Source organism: Pteropus alecto, unplaced genomic scaffold (genome assembly GCF_000325575.1).
Source record: "Pteropus alecto unplaced genomic scaffold, ASM32557v1 scaffold220, whole genome shotgun sequence".
Lineage (NCBI taxonomy): Eukaryota > Metazoa > Chordata > Mammalia > Chiroptera > Pteropodidae > Pteropus > Pteropus alecto.
Window position 1 is genome coordinate 1,527,296 of NW_006430043.1, and position 15,641 is coordinate 1,542,936.

Sequence of the window (15,641 nt, forward strand, 5' to 3'; positions counted from 1 at the left end):
GTCTCAGCTGCTATTTGGGCCTGAGGCTTTACAGCGGATGGAATAGAGACAGCCCCTGTCCTGTTTGCCACAGTATTTCTCTTTGCATTTTCTTTTTTGTTCTCTCTTCTCGTTGTGTGAACCAGTTGCTGCTGTCATTCTCCCTGGCTGGGCTAGGGGGTTCTCTTGGGCTTTCTCTCCTTCCACTGACTACTGTCCCAAGAAGACTGCTCTAGGGTTTCTGTTCTTTGTCCTGAGAGCTGGCTTTCTCTCTCACCACCTGTCCAGGCACCATAGTCCCATGGAGAATCTGTGTCTCTGGCTCCCCTAGTTAGACACACGTAAGTGGGTGCCCATTATGTGTTTAATGGCTTGAGAGAGGAGCTGTCAGGTGCTGGGTCGTGGGGACTGGCGTCTTAGTTTCTATCTCTGCCTTTCCATTCTCGGTCTACCCATGGCACACTTGTCTCTTGTTCTCTGGGATGCAAGCTGAGACTCCAGAGCATGTCTCTCCTGCCTTGGAGAGGGCAAGACCCCAGAGTCCTCGCCAAGTGTCCCAGAGGGCAACTTGGCCCCTCACTCCCCTTTCTGCCCTACCCCATCTCCCAGCTTGCTGCCTGTGCCAGTTGCCTGTTTTGCTTCAGTGTTTGATTCTAGCACTTAACATGTGTCTTCCCTGACCAAGCCTTCCTGTTTCCTACCCCCTTGACCCCTGACCGCCTCCGCATACAGTGTCTTCTCCTGGGAGGAAGAGGGAGCAGGAGCTGATGGCCTTGGTTTGCACAGAGCGGGTAGGGTTTTGGGGAAAGGGGGAGCTGTTGTGCTGCTGGGGCCTCACCTTGGGCCCTCCCTTCAGGCCCTGCACTATGATGTATGAAATGTATGTACAGACAGATGTTTATACAGCCAATAAAGATGGAGTTTCTGTATTTATCAGCATGGCAGGGGCACAGGAGTCCTTTATCAGTATGTAGGGCTAGGGACATGGCTGGAAGTGGGGTCATCTTGCTCACTGGGACATGTGGACCCATGTGAGCTCAAAGATGGGGACTGCATATGTCCCATGGACCTGGTGTCGGGCCTGGAATGCCCCCAGAAAGCACAGGTATGCCCCTGGGAAGCAGGCTTTGCCCTTCCTGTGAACATGCACAACTCCAGCTCCAACTAAACATTATAGAAATTCTTTATTATTAGACAAAAATAGACTCTTTTTTTCCCCCTTTTTCATGTGATCTCACTCTGATCTCTCTGTTCAGAGGGGAAGGCAGAGGAGGGAGTGTGTTGCTTCCCACACCTCTCTGCCCTCTCCTTGCCTTCTGGGACCTGCAGCTGGGTGGAGCTGGCTCCTCTCCAGGGCTGATGTTCTTGTGCAGGTAGGGCTGTCCTGATCCCCTCCAGAGCTCAATAGCTGATGCCTCCTCACCCTTCACATGCCCATCTCTGCCATCTCACGTGCAAGGTCATCTCACTGCCCATCCACTTAGCTTAGCAGGCTGGGGGCGGGGAAGGAGAGCAGTGTCCCAGGCTCATGCCCACTCCCCATTCCTAAAGGAGGGGGCCAGCTCCCGGGTCTCCTGGGTCTAGGCCAGGGGAAGTGAGGGCTGTGGGGTGCTGGGAAGGGTGCAGTGTTGATGTGGGCTCCGAGCTTGTGGCCTTCCTTCATTTTCTCTGTCCCAGTAGAACTTTGGTGATGAAGGTGACAATGGCACCTGCAGGCTGATCTGGGTCAAGCTCTGCAAAGAGGTGACACACATTCTCCCAGGGACTTCCCGGTTTCTTGGCTACGAAACCAAAGATCCTAGAGGCACAAAAGCAGGGTAGGGAGGGGGCTCAGCACCCCTTTCACAGGGGACTGCAGAGCCAGGGTTGGGGAGAAAGGAGGTGCCTCGATCCCGTGGAGGGAAGAGATTGTGCCCATGGAAAGGCTTACTTGGAGGTGGTCCCATCAGGGTTGGTCCATCTGCAGAAGGAAAAGAACTGTGAAGGAATGTACCCCAGGAAGTAGCTACTGAATGAGGAGCTACAGCAGGAGACTGGTCTATGGGGCCTGATGGGCCACGGTGGGGCTATAGGAGGAAAGGGCTGGGAGGGAGGGTCACCTCCGGTCCTGAGGATCAGTGCTGGAGAAGGTGATGCTGTTCACTGGATAATGGCGGCGAAAGAAGAGCCTGTGAAGGAAAGATCAGGGTAACGCCCAGAAATTGGAGCCCCTGGGGCCTAAGCTTGGGGTTTCCCAAGGGCTCAGAACACATACTCACTTCCTTTGGTTGTCTGTCAATGTAATGCCCTGGGCTGAGACCTTGAAGTGGACAATGGCTGGTGTTGGGCGGGGGCTGCAGCTCAAAGCTGCAGAGCTGGCCCGGGCCACTGCCTGGGGGCCAGTCAGTGACTCAGTCTCCACTGAGGTCAGGTAGAGCACACTGCAGGCTACGGGGGCAAGAAGTGTGTTGGGGGGATCCTTTGCCAGACCCCAGATCTGTCTCCCCCTAGTGCTCCCACACCACCAGCTCTTGCACTTTCTCCTGCTAACACTGCTCAAAATGCATTAGAATTACATAGGTAACCTGTGAAAAAGGCAGATTCTATGAATCCCCCAGATCTAGTCAGAAATGCTAGAAGGAGGCCTGAGGATCTGTATTCTAACAAGTCCCCTCTCCAGGATTCTCATTTTTATAATGAGAATCTGAACTGAGGACCCCCTTTTTCATACCCTACAAATATTAGGCTCCCCCTGCCTTCATGGGTTAAAAGCATCTGTCAGGGCCCACCCACCTCAAGGCCTTTCAGTGCTCTATGCCTATATCTGCAGTGCCCCGCTTGGTGCCCAGAGAGAGGGAAGGGTGGAGAGAGAAGCCCCTACCAGCGCCCTGACGCAGGAGGTCTGCCGCTGTGCTCATGTTGGGGGGCACTGGGGCTTCTGGGGCCTCATCCAGAGGATCTAAGGGAAATGAGGGCCAACAGAGCAGGTCAGTAGAGAGGAGCATTCCCTAGGAGCTGGAGAAGTCCCTCTGCCATCCCAAGGAAAAGCAGGCTGGGAACCAGGACCCTGGATTCTGTCTTTGGCTGCAGTGGAGAGGGATAGGTGAGAACAGAGATGATAAAACACCCACCTTTACTGGGAATGCGCAGGCAGCAAGGCAGAGACAGCGGGGAGATAGAGTGCTGGGAGACCAGAGCGGACAGGCTGCCTACAGTGAAAGGTGAGAAACATCCTGAGGTGCCCAGCTTTCTCGCCAACTTCCTCAGATCCCTCGGCCTCCCTAAACAAACCCAGTATAGCCTCCCCAGCCCCTGCTTCTCACCAAAGTAGGGCTCACTGGGACAGCCCTTTATCTTCACCCCTTTGGGCCCAGTCTCAATGAGAAAATGGCGGACCAGCTGTTCCAAAGGGTCCCCTGAGAGGCCAGGAAAGGAGAGAATGGCTTTATCAGATTCCAAGTTCCCCTGTTCTCCCGTTCTCTGGGAATCTTTCCAGAGCAGGAGAGTCACTTCCTGTTCCTCCCCACCAAGTGGGATGACCTACCCCCACCTTCCTTGTTTTGCCTCTGTCTCTGCCCCACTCCACTCCCCTTTTCCCTCAGGTTTGGGCATCCTGTACCTTTCCAGGGCTGGGCACTGGGTGGGGGTGTAGCCACCTTGAGTGCCAGCCCATAGGCTCCTTGGAATGAATGACTGTCTCTGATCAGGAAGGCCCCAGGGTCCTTGTCCTTCAGCAGGGCGATGGCTGGGGGAGGCAGGAGGAGCAGTTTGCACAGTGGCTGACTGAGCCTCACGTAGCCCCACTGCTCTGCTAGACAGCTCCCCGGGCCATTCGCCCTAACAGCTGTGGTGGTGTTGGGCATCTGAGTACAGAACTTTAGCATTAACAGGGCACTGACAATGGAGTCTAAACCACCTTGGGACCAGAGCCAAGAACCACCTGCTAGAGAGAGGCTCGGCCTAGAGTAAACGCCGAGACGGGGAGGAGGCAGCAAGGGCGTCAACTAGAAGGCTGGACTGGGTCCAAAGCCCAGATAGAGCCCTAGAGGGTGGGAGGGGTGGGGCAGGCTGGCTTCTCACCTTGATCACGGGACAGGTGTGGCTTGTACCAGAACTTGGACGTATCCTGGACAAACTTGACATTGCTCTGGCTCTCTTGCATGGGGGGGTCTAGGACAGGGAGGGAGTGAGTTTGGCCCCAGGGGTACCCAGTCACCACACCATGCCTCTCTCTGGGAAAAAGGGTTCTCGCAAGGTGGCTCCCCTTCCCACCCTCTCTCCCTCCCTCAAGGTCTTTATACCTGGGGGGTGGGGGACATTATCTGGGAGCTGAGGTGCAAAGGTGACATGGTGACTGGTGCTTCTGGCTGGTGGTGATGCCTGCTCTGGGCCCCAGGGGCCTGGTTGTTGTCCAGGCCCCGGCAGGTGGCGCTTCTCAGGAAGTGGGGGCTGGGTAGGGCCACTGATATCATAGGATGCAGCCAGGGGGAAGGCAGGAGTGGGTGAGCTCTGAGGTGGCTCTGGGCTGGCCACAAGCCAAGGCATCTGGGTAGGCACAGGGGTGAGCGGGGACCCATCTGGGCTGTCTGGGGGGTCACGAAGGCCCTGCCAGGGGGCATGGCGGAGGCCAGGCAGTGTGGTGGGCACAGGACCCCTTGGACTGGCACTGTCAGAGCGGCCCCCCGGGCTCCTCTCTTGAGGCCAGTCATTGGGTGAGCTGGCAGAGGAGGTTGGGGAGAAGGGGCTAGGCGCTGGAGGCTCAAGTCCACTTCTTGCTGGCAGCTCAGCAGCCTTTTCAGTGCCTCCCTGAGATACAGGTGATAAAGCCCCACCAGGACTAAGTCTCTGAGTGGGTACCAAGGTGGGGGACCTGGTGTCCTGCCGTCGGGCACTGTAAAAAGGAGGGCAGGTGGTCAGCAGGGCCTCAGAGCCCCCATTGTGAGCTGTTCCCCACCCCTAGCCTTCAGTGCCTGCTTGGGCAAGGAGGTACCTGCCTACCTTTCTTTGCCCTGAACTGGGCTGCTGGTATGCAGGGGTGTAGAGGGACCAGACAACTCTGAAGAGGCACTGCACTGGGCATCTCGGGGAGACCGAGGCAGGGTACTGTGCCCACTGGGTCCCTCCCTCCAGGACACTGGCTCAGGTGACTCTGCAGGGAAGGGGAGAAGAGAGGCTGTAAGTCAGGAACAGGCCTTCTGTATGGTGTAGCTCTTTCTCACTCTGTGCCTTCCCCACCATCCTCCAGGACCCTCCTCTGCCCTGGGCACTCCCCACCCCAGTGCCCCTTACCTGCAGATGTCAAGGGTCCTGCTGGGGCTAGGTGCCCAGGCAGCGGATACCTGTCCCCTCCCTCCTCTGCAGGGATCTCGTAGCTCAGCTTCCTGGATGGTGGGTAGGGAGGGCTGCCCGGGGAAATGGAGCCAGCCCGTGGGGAGTGGGCACTAGGGCTGGGATACCCTCTGCCCTCACCTGGAGACCCACAGCTGTGAGGCACCCGGCCATATGCTGGGCAGTAACTGGGAACTGCTCCTCCGTAGCCATATGTCACAAGAGCAGGGTAGCCTGGATGCCCATACCTGCCTTCAGGGCACATGGCGTAGGAGCAGCCCTCATGCCCTTCCTCGCCTGCCTTGGGTGGCTTCAGGCAGCTGTAGTCAGGCATTGGGACATGGTGATGCCCGCAGGCCGGCACCAGCAGGGGCAGTGGGTGCCCAGACCGTACTGGGTGTAGGAGAGACTTGCCAGCCTCGCTCACCCACCCCTCTCCAGCCTCCCTCTCCAGTCGAAGCCCATATAGGGCTGTCGTGGGTAGAGCCAGCTTCTCCTCACAGGCAGGGCAGGAGCATAGGGCAGGCAGCCCAGGGTCCTCCAGGATCATCACCTCCCGGTAGCCAGGGGAGCGGTAGCTGAAGTCCCCACTGGCCGGTTTCCCCGGCTCAGGGGGGTAGGGGTATGGCCCCTCGGACAGTGATCGGCAGAGGCGCCGCTTCTCCACAGAGGCCTCGGCATAGCCCTGGGTGGGCCCCTCATAGCCCCCATAGGCCAGCCGCCGCCTCTCCAGGGTTCCCTCTGGCCGGTAGTAGCCCCCATTGGGGACCCCAAAGGGTTCTCGGTAACCCTGGCGGCAGGAGCAGTGACGGCTGAGGGCAGGTCTGTGGCCTGAATATGTTCCAAGGTGGGCACCTCCACCCATGGCGGGCTGCTCTTCGTCATCCAGGATAGCTGTCTCGCGCCCAGCCCCCCGGCCCCCGCTGGCCACTCCACAGCCTCCCAGGAGGCGATCTAACTCCTGCCGCTCAGCAGCCGTTGGGGGTGGCCGGCCAGGGGACTCTGTGGCTGGCTCCGTGGTCAGTGTGGATGAATGGCCAGAGTCGCTGCTGACAGACAGCAGTGGGGGTGGGGGTGGCTCTGGAGGGGGTGCTGGTGGGGTCTGGCGGGGGGCTCGCTGCACCTGGGCATAAGGACTGCCATCTAGGGGGCCACAGGTATGGGTCAGGGAGCCTGAGTGGGGAGAGGATCAGGGAGGGAGAGCAGGCAGAGAAAAGAGAGAGAATTAATGAGAGGGGACAGTGCTGGAGACTCCGGCTCAGGGGGTGTCTTTTGGGAGGTAGATCTGCCTGGGGAGGAAGGACTGTGCCCCCCAAACCTTCCACCACCCCTGGGCCTGCTGCACACACCATCCACACTGTCCTCATGGTGCTGGTTGAAGTTCTCATAGGAGTCCCAGCGCACAGCGGGCTCTGTGGTGTTGTAGTCAACAGTGACCGAGGGGTCATTCCGTGGGGTATTGCCTGCGGAAGGCCCAGGTGGTGAGGAGCAGGGAGACAGCTTTCAGCCCCAACCCCAGGCCCTGCTCTTACCTTTGATCTTCTCGGGGCTGGAGGAGAAGACAAACTCCACTGAGGCTTGGAAGGGGAATCTCTCATCTGTGAGGAATGGACAATGAGAAGCCAGGTCCCCTGCCTGCCCTCACCTGGGCTCCAGCCCCGACACAACTTGTCTCTAACTCACCAGTCCAGGCCTCATCCAGCTGGTCCTTGGGAAAGGTGAGCCGTGATCCATGGATGGTGCATGTGTGGAACTGGACTCGGAACACAAGGGTCCGGTCTGTCCCCCGGCCACCCTTGTGATAGCATGTCACCTGGGAGAGGGAGACTGGGATCAGGCCCTCATGTCTACTTACGCTTTCTCGGTGCTTCCACTCTGGGGACCGTCTGGCCACAGCTCTGCCCTGCTTCCACCTCAAGATGACCCCCATCTAGGGGACTCCTTTTTCACTCTCTAATCTGGCTTGAATTTATGATTCACCGGAGATGGTGAGACAACACCAGCCCCTACCCCATACCTAAGACTCCCCTTGTTGCCAAGGCCCCCTCACCATGATGTCGCCTTTGAGGAGGAGGGCTGGCTCCAGGCTGATGCAAAGCTGCTGAGGACCAGGGCCTGCAATATGACTGTGGAAGAGAGGAGAAGGCAGAGCTGAATCAGGGGTAGCTGTGAAGAGTCAGGAGGGAGCTGGGAGATGGGAGTCTGAGCCCTGAGTGAGAGACCTTTAGCTGAACCTCAGCTTCCCCTTCTGTAAAATGGATTCCATGGTGGTTTAGTTTTCAGGTTCAGAGGCTGGAGCTGGAGGCCCAAGTATCTGAGGAAGCTGGAGAAAAAGGACTCCAGGGAGCAGGGGCCCAGGGGAGCAGGGGCCTGGGAACACAGCACTCACTAGATTCCAGATGTGTAGACAAGCTGCATGGACTGGTAGATCTTGAGGAAGGGCTGGAAGCCTGAGTTGGGGGGGTGGGAAGGGGCAAGAAGAAGGCACATGAGGGGTGCTGAGTGGAGGGGGTGGGGGATAGCTCCTCATGGAGTAGCTCCCAGGTAGACTCACCTGTGCCAGGTTCAAAGGCTGGCAGCATGGGCATGAGCACATAGTGCAGGAAGAGAGGGCTGCTGTTCATTCTGATGGAGCCAGACAGCAGACCACTGAAGTAGCTGATATATCTGGTGGGGGGTATATCAAGGAAAACATAAGCCCCTTCCTCTGGAGGTCCCCTTGTATCATTTCAACTGTGTACAACCCCCACTCACACTTGGAAGGGCTGCCCTTCTCCTCAGTACTTCCTTCTTTTTGCAGCCAGAAAGTTCTTCCTTGTATCTAACCTCAATTTTTCTTGCTGCATCAAAGGTTTTGTACTTGTTGCCCCCTTTGCCCAGAATGCTCTTCCCCCAGACCTTTGTCTTATAGAGGCAGGCCCTGACTATCTGGCAAGTCTCTCTACCAAAAGACAGCTTTATTTTCCTCATAGCACTTGTCATCATCCAAATGATCTTGTCTATTTGTCACAGGTTTCTTGCCTTTTACACTACTAGAATGTAAGCGCCATGAGAGCAGGGACCTTGTTTATCCTGAATTCTCAGCACTTGGCACAGTGCCTGGCATATCAGAAGTGCACCATGAAGGTGTGCTATGTGAATGAGAAAAACTTGGCCTTGGTAGCCATGGAGGGAGCTGCTCCACCAGCCCATCCCCACCCATGCTACTCACCGGCGCTGGGAGGGCTGCAGCTCTGTGGCCACCTTGTCCTCACAGAACTTCCGCATAGTAAGAGTGGCCAGCGCCTGGTCTGCCCTGAGAAAAGCGGAGGCAGTTCAGGGGATGAGGACCTGGCCTCCATCCTGGACTCCCATCCCTAAGCTCCAGGGGAGAGATGAGAGGGGCGACCCTCCCCCAAGTCTAGAGAAAGTCTAGAGTTGTGGTAAAGAGAACTAGAAACCCCATGTAAAGTCACTTTACTAGTTGTTGGACCTCAGGCAATTGTACCCTGAACTTTAGTTTCCTCATCTGTAAAATGGGGCAATAAGACCATGTTATGGGTTGAATTGTGTCCCCCCAAAGATATGTACCTCAGAATGTGACCTTATTTGGAAATAGGGTCGTTGCAGTTGTAATTAGTTAAGATGTCATACTGGAGTAGGGTGAGCCCTTAATCCAATATGATTGGTGTCCTTAGAAGAAGAGAAGAGACACAGACACACAGACACACAGGAAGACGGCCATGTGACGACGAAGGCAGAGATTGGAGTGATGCAGCTGCAAGCCAAGGAGCATCAAGGGTTGCTAGCCACCACCAGAAGCTAGGAAGAGGCAAGGAAGGATTCTATCCATAGTCTCAGAGGGAGTGCAGCTCTGCTGACACCTCAGTTTTAGACTTCTAGCCTCCAGAACTGAGACAATTAATTTCTGTTGTCTTAAGCCACTTAGTTTGTGGCACTTTGTTACAGCAGCCCCAGGAAACTACTACGGATCACCTGCCAGGAACTGTGGTGAGGTACAAGTGAGGAAAAGGAGGTGGCAATGTCAAGTTTATAGTAAATGGCTCTCTGAACACAGAGGTGGGCTTCAGGGGAGATGGGTTCCTCAAGGACCAGCAGGAGGAAGGGCCATTGAGGAAGGGGACACTTGGGCGGGGAAGCCTCACCCTGCAGAGATCTTGCTGTAGTGCATGTAGGCAGAGACAATGACCCCGAGCTTGCTCTTGCTCCCCTGAGGATAGAGACAGGGATGGAGGGCCTGCTGGGGCCCCAGGCTGAGGGCGCCCCAGCCCTGCAAACCCAAGGTCCCAGCCCACCTTGCAATATAGTACGACCACATGCTGTGGGTCAGCACTGAGCCAGGTCTCCATGGCTTTGCAGATGGAACACAGCTTGTCCAGCGGGGGTGCGTGCAGCTCAGGCCAGCCAAAGTCCTGGACCTGGGGAGGAGAGTGCAGGGGCGGAACTGGGGGTGGGGGCCATAAGTGAAGAGAAATGGATGAAAAAGGGACAGGGTGTAGCGGTCTGGGGCGAGGTCAACCTATTGGCTGTCCACAACATCCTCAACACTTTCCTCACTTTTACAATGGGTCCTACCTGCTGCACCATGCTTTGGGGTGTCTCAAGTATATGGCATATGGGAAAGTTCTTAATAGTGAAGAAGATGCCAAATGCTACTATTAGTAACGAGGAAGCTGGGGGCTTCTGGGTGGGAGTGATTCAGGGTAACGGCTTTAATCCCTTCCTACCTTGGGGTTTAGGCGAGTCAGATCATGTCTTTTCTCTGAAAGGTTGAAGAGCTGCAAGAAATTGGGGGGCTTTAGATGGAAGTGACCTCAAGAAGCGAGGCACGGCGATGCGTGGAGGTGGTGTCACCCACTGTGACCCTAAGTCTTTCTTCAAAATGAGGAGGTTGCTAAGGCCTTGCCCAGCAGTGGCAGCCCGATGGTCTTCGCTCCCAGGCGGTATCCCCTGCACCTCCGGGCCCCGCCTCCGAGGGTTTGACGTCAGCGGGTAGCCAGGGCCCATCTGGATCTCCCAGGTCTCTCATTAGCTGATTGCGGCAGGCCCCGCCCCTCACCAGGTACTTGTCACGGTGCTTGGATTGCAGCACGTGAGCCAGCTCACGCAGGTGGCCTCGGTGTCGCTGCTCGTCGGGCCGTGCAGGGAAGGCGGCAGCCAGTATCCGCTCAGTCACGTAGGTGAGGTCCAGGTCCCAGCGGCGCTCCATGAGCGGGTCCAGGCTGAAGCTCCTGGGAAGAGAAGCCTGCGTAAGAAACGGAGGGGGCGGGCTCCCGGAGGGGTCTGGTATAATGGAAGAGTGTCTAGACCGCGGCAGGTGAGGCCTCCCGGGTCCCGAAAATGAATGGAATCGTCTGGGAGGGGTGGAGGGCTGTCCCAGAGAACTTCTTTGGGGGTGCGTGAGAACCGCGGAAAGGGCTCATGTGGGATCACTCCCGGGGCCCTCACTTACCTGGGCAGAGTGCTGCGCTGCTTTGAGTGGTTCAGAGACTTGGTGGATCCCTGGTGGATAACATGAGATGATGCGCATCTCTTTGGGTGCCCCCCGCCCCACCACTCTAGGCTCCCCACTCCAGAGTTCCATGAACTTTTGTCCCCAGAAGAAACCTAGGTCCTTATTCCCAGAGCTACCTTCTTTCACCCCTTCTCCAGCATCACCTTACCAGGTGCTCTATGCGCCGCACGGGGGCCGTGTTTCTCCGCTAGAGGGAGATGGGGGAGGAAAAGGGAGTGGTTAGGGCAGGGGCAAGGACCAGTGTGGTTCTGGGGATAATGGAGACAGCCTGCCAGTGTCCCTTGTGAGGGTTGTATTGGGCAAGGGGAGAAGAATTCTAGTCTCAGCAGGTCCAGAGGACAAGAAGAACAGAGGGCCCAGACGTATTTTCCCTTTCCCTCAGGCTGACCAATATCCACAGCAGTCCATTCAAGGTAACCTCCCGCTCCCCGCCCCCAACCTTTGGACACCGAAGCCAGGTTCCTTGCCTCCCCCACCTCATCCCAGAGCACACTCACCAGCTCTGCAGGAGGCAAGGCCTGACAGGACGAAGTCACCTGAAAGAAGACCCGAGTGAGAGCCTAAGCTCCTGGTGAAATGGGCTCTCCTGGACTCGAGGATGGGGCCACCCCTCAGTTTCAGCAAGAAGGTGGAGGGGCTGTCAGGAGATGGGCACAGGCTCCAGCTGAGGTTCCTCTATTTAAGGGAGCCTCCCCTCTGGCCTCTCGGTCCCCCACCCCCACGCCCCCCACTTGTTGCTCTTGGCTCTTAGCCCCATGCCCACACAGACCCCCATTCATCCAGCTACAGGGCAGGAGTTATATATAGAGCCATACAGGCAGTCCATGGCCAGGGACGGACACTGGCCTCTTTCACCATTAGACCCCGCCCTTGGGTACAGAGCTCCCCAAAGCCAGCTCCAAGGTCCTGGGAACCCCTGCACTGCAGGAAGAGGACCAAAGAACCTCCTCATGATGGGGCTCGCAGGTCCCCAGTTGACAATGGGGACAAGCTGATGTCCACAGCTTGTACCTTCTGCCCAGCCTCTCCAGGGCCCAGGATGAGACCCACCCAGGCATCCTGAGGCCCCTTCCCCAGAGGGAAGGCACAGCCCATCCGGCGGCCCAGTCTCTGAAATCCTGCTCCCCTACCCACCCACCCCACCCTTCCTCCTCCTCATTCTCCTCCTCTTCCCCACCCCCACCCTCTCGCCAGCTGCAGCCTGGGCACAGCACCAAGACAAACGCTGTCGCTGTCTCGTCCACTCGCCTGGGCCAACCCTCCAGGGGGTGGAGTAGGGTGGTTCTTAAAGGGCCCAGTGCAGCACCCTCTCCCATGCCAGCAGGGGTTCTCCAATGATGAAAGGAGTGGAGGGTTGATGCCAGTGTAGCTAGAGAACCCTGATTCAGAGGAAGAACAGACCCGGTCTCCCTCCCCCACCTGATACTCACCTTTGCTTCACATTTTCTGTGTGTGGCCACCTTGCAGACTAGAGGAGGGTAGGAGGAAGAGGGGTTAGCAGGGGTCTATAGGGACAGCAGAAGAGGTGGCCCTCTCCCATCTCTCCAGGCCCTAGAACCAGACCCTGGGACTTCCAGGACTGCATTGAGATGGGGTGAGGGAACAGGGGCAGAGAATGGTAGTGGGGTACTACTTCCCAGGCCAGGATGGGAGAGAGCCAGGATAATGTTCTAGGGTAGGTGGGGGTGATGAGGAAGGGGGTGAGAAAAGCCACCAGTCACAGGTCAGGGTGGGAAGGTGTTGGAGAGTATTGGGTCTCCTGCTTTGCTTAGAGTGTCTGTCATGGAGAGCAAGGGCTGTTTGGAACAGAAGCAGCTGCCTCTCTGCTCTCATGTTGCCCAGTCAAGGGGCGGCACGCACATTATGGTTTATGTTCTGTGCATCTGCCAGCTGGAGTTGTGTGACACAGTCATGCTGGGTGAAGGCTCTCAGAGTCACAGAACAGGGTGCCTCACCTTTGCACGAGACGCCCGTCCCATCGATGGTCACCTTACACACTGCACAGACTGGCGGTTTCTTCCGGAAAACCTTCTCCCGGAAGCTATGCGGCTCAGCTTTCCTAGGCTGGGTGAAGGGACAGACACAGACAGAGGTGTCCATTCCCAGCCAGCCCGTCTCTGGGACTGGGCCAAGATCTTAGGACTATACTGGTTCCTTTCTTCCTCCATCCCAATTAAAGTCCCCAAACTCGTAGGACACACTTGGCTACAGCTGTTTCCGGCCAGTTGTGGGGCCTGTCCTCTACAGTGCATGGAATCTGGCCCCTTGTGTCACTGTCGCTGGGTCGTTTCCTCCCCAAGGGATCACTTAGACCCCTCATGTGGCCCTGGCGTGTGACACCCTTGTGGTCACTGCCACCCCAAACCCGAGAGATTTCCTCCTGGTAGGGGTGCTCTCTAACTCTCTTCTATGGGGTTCTGTTTCTCCTCCCATCTTGCCTTCCTCAGATGGGGGCCCATGTACACAGTGAGCAGCAGGGGGTCCAGAAATGAATGTAGGATGTCAGTCACGTAGCACCAGACTGACCTGGCAGGGAGTGGCCTCAGCCAGCTCTGCTCCCCTGACTCCTGCTGTCCCCATGCTCTAGGCAGCTGACATTCCCTCCCCTCCCCAGAACATGTTTACTCATTGTGCATTGAGGCGGCAGGCAGCAGTTGTGTAAGGAGGCGGGTGGTAATACTGAAAGGAGAGGCAGAGGCATGACATCGGGGAAAATATTGAGCTGCCTCGCTACTTACTTCTGGCTGTAGGGAACACCCCATTGTTTGAGGAAGGTCAAGTGGGATTTCAGCATTGAATGGGGGAAGGGAGTGGACCAGATGCTGTGTTGGGACCCTTCCCACCCAGAGGTGCAGTGAAGCAGGAGGCTGGGATGCTCGCTGTGGCCCAGGCCTCCTCCTACTGTCTCATCCCTCCCACTGTGGTTCACTCCTCCCATCCTGTCTGGGGACCATTTACCTCCTTGCCTCCTCTCTCTTCTACCCATTTTTCTCCTCCTCTGGAGTTCAAATTCCTGCCCCATGCCCCTTCTATAGTATTGTTTCATGTTGCCCTGAGCTGCCGCTTTTGGGGTAAGACTGAGAAACTGTGGAGAAAGGGAGTGATGGGGCCTCTAGGCCTCCCAGCATGGGGACCTAGGCAGTACCTCTGGTCTCTTGGCTGTCCATCCCTGAAGCAGCTGGATTAAACCAGTAGCTGAACTCTCCTGGGCTGGATCAACCTTGCCAGACCCACTAGGAAACTTGGGTACAACTAGTATGAACAGCATACACGGATGATGTCAGCGGAAAGCAAACCCCCAGTGTCTAAGGCACTCCTGAGACCTGGCCACCTCTTTTCTTTCCTTCACCAACCCCTCCCCATTTCCCCCAAACCTCTTGGCTCAGGGAAGGCGCCTGATCTCTTAGCCCTGCTCTGGGGATCCAGGATGGTATCCGGAAAGGTCCTACAATGAAGTATACCTGGAAGGTATATGGGGGGCCAGGACCGTGAGGGTTGGCCTGGGCTAGGGCAGGGAGGTTATAGAGGAGCCAAAACAGACGCCAGGTTCTGCTCTAACCCAAACTTCTGCTGCTCACACCACAGCCCTGGCAACCTCAAAGGGGCAGAATGAGGGGGATGCAGGGCAAAGGGAGAAGGCTGAGGGGGAGGGTCTGGCCTGAGTCTTGGACCCCTCCTCCACTGTCCACACCTCCACCCCGCCCCTCCTCTGCCCAGTTAGTGGGCACTCCTACCCTGCTGGTGGCCCGGCTGCTGTCCCTCCTCCCCAGGGCTCTGAGCAGCCTCTCCACGGGGCCGCTGGACTTCATGGTGTCCGGCTGGCTGAAGTGCTGGCCGTGGGGCCAGAACAATGCTGGGGCCTGGCCTGGGGCTTCCTGGAAGCAGCCTGGCGGAGGCAGCCGCTTCCCTTGGGTGGAGGGTAGGCTGTCTGGCTGGTGTGAGGAGAAGCCCAGCCCTGGAAGCGGAGGGGAGTACAGGCGGGAAGGGGGCAGGTCGCTGCTCCAGGAAGTGGGGTGGGGGAGGATGTGGGGGAGGCCAGGAGATCAGATTCCCAGGATCTACCCTGCTGGGAGTGTCAACCCAGCATCTTTTGCCCTCCACATCCCCTGCTCTGGAGCTGCCCCATGCCCAGGGATTCACCTCATCCAGGGATCTGCAGGAATCCTGAGATCCAGTCACTAGTGGGGCAGGGCAGGGTGGGGGCAGGGTGGGAATTTAGGTCTCAGGGCAGGGCTCAAGGGCCAGCGGGGAACACCGTGTCCTGGCCAGGCCAGCCTCCCAGCCAGAACTCTCAGGCTCTCTGGGGACTTCCAGTGAGGACGGAGGGAAGCTAGGAGTCACTACTCCAGCCAGCCCAGGATCCGGAGTGTACCCTGAGGGTGAGGGAAAATGGGACTGAGGGCTAGCTTCCTGACTCAGTTTCACCGGTTGTGAAGTAGAAAAAGGAAAATGAGCTCACCTTTCCCCCTTCCCCCATTCACACTGGAAGGCAAATTCCAGCCAGATGACAGCTTTGCCCACAGGAGTGATCCATTCTGCCACAGCCCAAGGCATTTGAGGCCCTTCTCCTGAGAGCCCCCAGCTGCTCAGCTCCTGACAGTTCCCCACTCACTCATTTCCTGGGCTTGTTTCTTCCTGATATCTCAGATCCTTAGGCCTTCTTTAGAGCCCTGCCACTTAGGCCCTCCGCCCCAGGCCCTAGGGCTGCCTCCCTCCCCCAAAGCCTGAGTACTACCTTCATGGCTTTCCCAGTTCTGCTCTTCTTCCTTAGCAGCTGTTCCAGGACCTGAGGACTGGACAGGAGGTCCCCCTCCCAATGCATACTCTACCCCCCTCCGTG

General features: G+C 57.3%; 1 protein-coding gene across 3 annotated transcripts; it reads right to left on the minus strand.

The window, feature by feature from the left end:
• Positions 1–1,144: 1,144 nt before the first annotated feature.
• On the minus strand, positions 1,145–15,641 carry TNS2 (tensin 2). 3 transcript variants are annotated; one of them, XM_006904546.3, is made up of 29 exons: positions 15,537–15,641; positions 12,757–12,865; positions 12,232–12,269; positions 11,299–11,337; positions 10,950–10,988; positions 10,739–10,788; positions 10,346–10,517; positions 10,014–10,064; positions 9,582–9,704; positions 9,432–9,496; positions 8,498–8,581; positions 7,841–7,953; positions 7,676–7,736; positions 7,337–7,412; positions 6,970–7,099; positions 6,819–6,884; positions 6,636–6,749; positions 5,248–6,459; positions 4,957–5,107; positions 4,260–4,849; positions 4,039–4,128; positions 3,578–3,703; positions 3,282–3,374; positions 3,090–3,167; positions 2,840–2,917; positions 2,238–2,406; positions 2,079–2,147; positions 1,910–1,939; positions 1,145–1,777 (listed from the first exon to the last, which is right to left on the minus strand). In XM_006904546.3, exons 1-29 carry the CDS (start codon positions 15,621–15,623, stop codon positions 1,639–1,641), a joined length of 4,242 nt encoding a protein of 1,413 aa, XP_006904608.2. In that variant the 5' UTR covers positions 15,624–15,641; the 3' UTR covers positions 1,145–1,638. The 3 variants fall into 3 exon arrangements, with proteins under 3 accessions (XP_006904608.2, XP_015443940.1, XP_006904609.1); XM_015588454.2 differs by lacking the exon at positions 15,537–15,641 and adding an exon at positions 15,261–15,530; XM_006904547.3 differs by lacking the exon at positions 15,537–15,641 and adding an exon at positions 14,536–15,233.

Bases quoted from the DNA above. Each gene is read 5' to 3' on its own strand.
- TNS2 (XM_006904546.3), bottom strand. From the start codon at position 15,623: ATGCATTGGGAGGGGGACCTCCTGTCCAGTCCTCAGGTCCTGGAACAG. The intron at 2,407-2,839 runs GTAGGGGCTTCT...TTGCCCCCGTAG, and splicing joins CCTCCTGCGTCAGGGCGCTG to CCTGCAGTGTGCTCTACCTG. The intron at 1,778-1,909 runs GTAAGCCTTTCC...TTGTGCCTCTAG, and splicing joins CCTGATGGGACCACCTCCAA to GATCTTTGGTTTCGTAGCCA.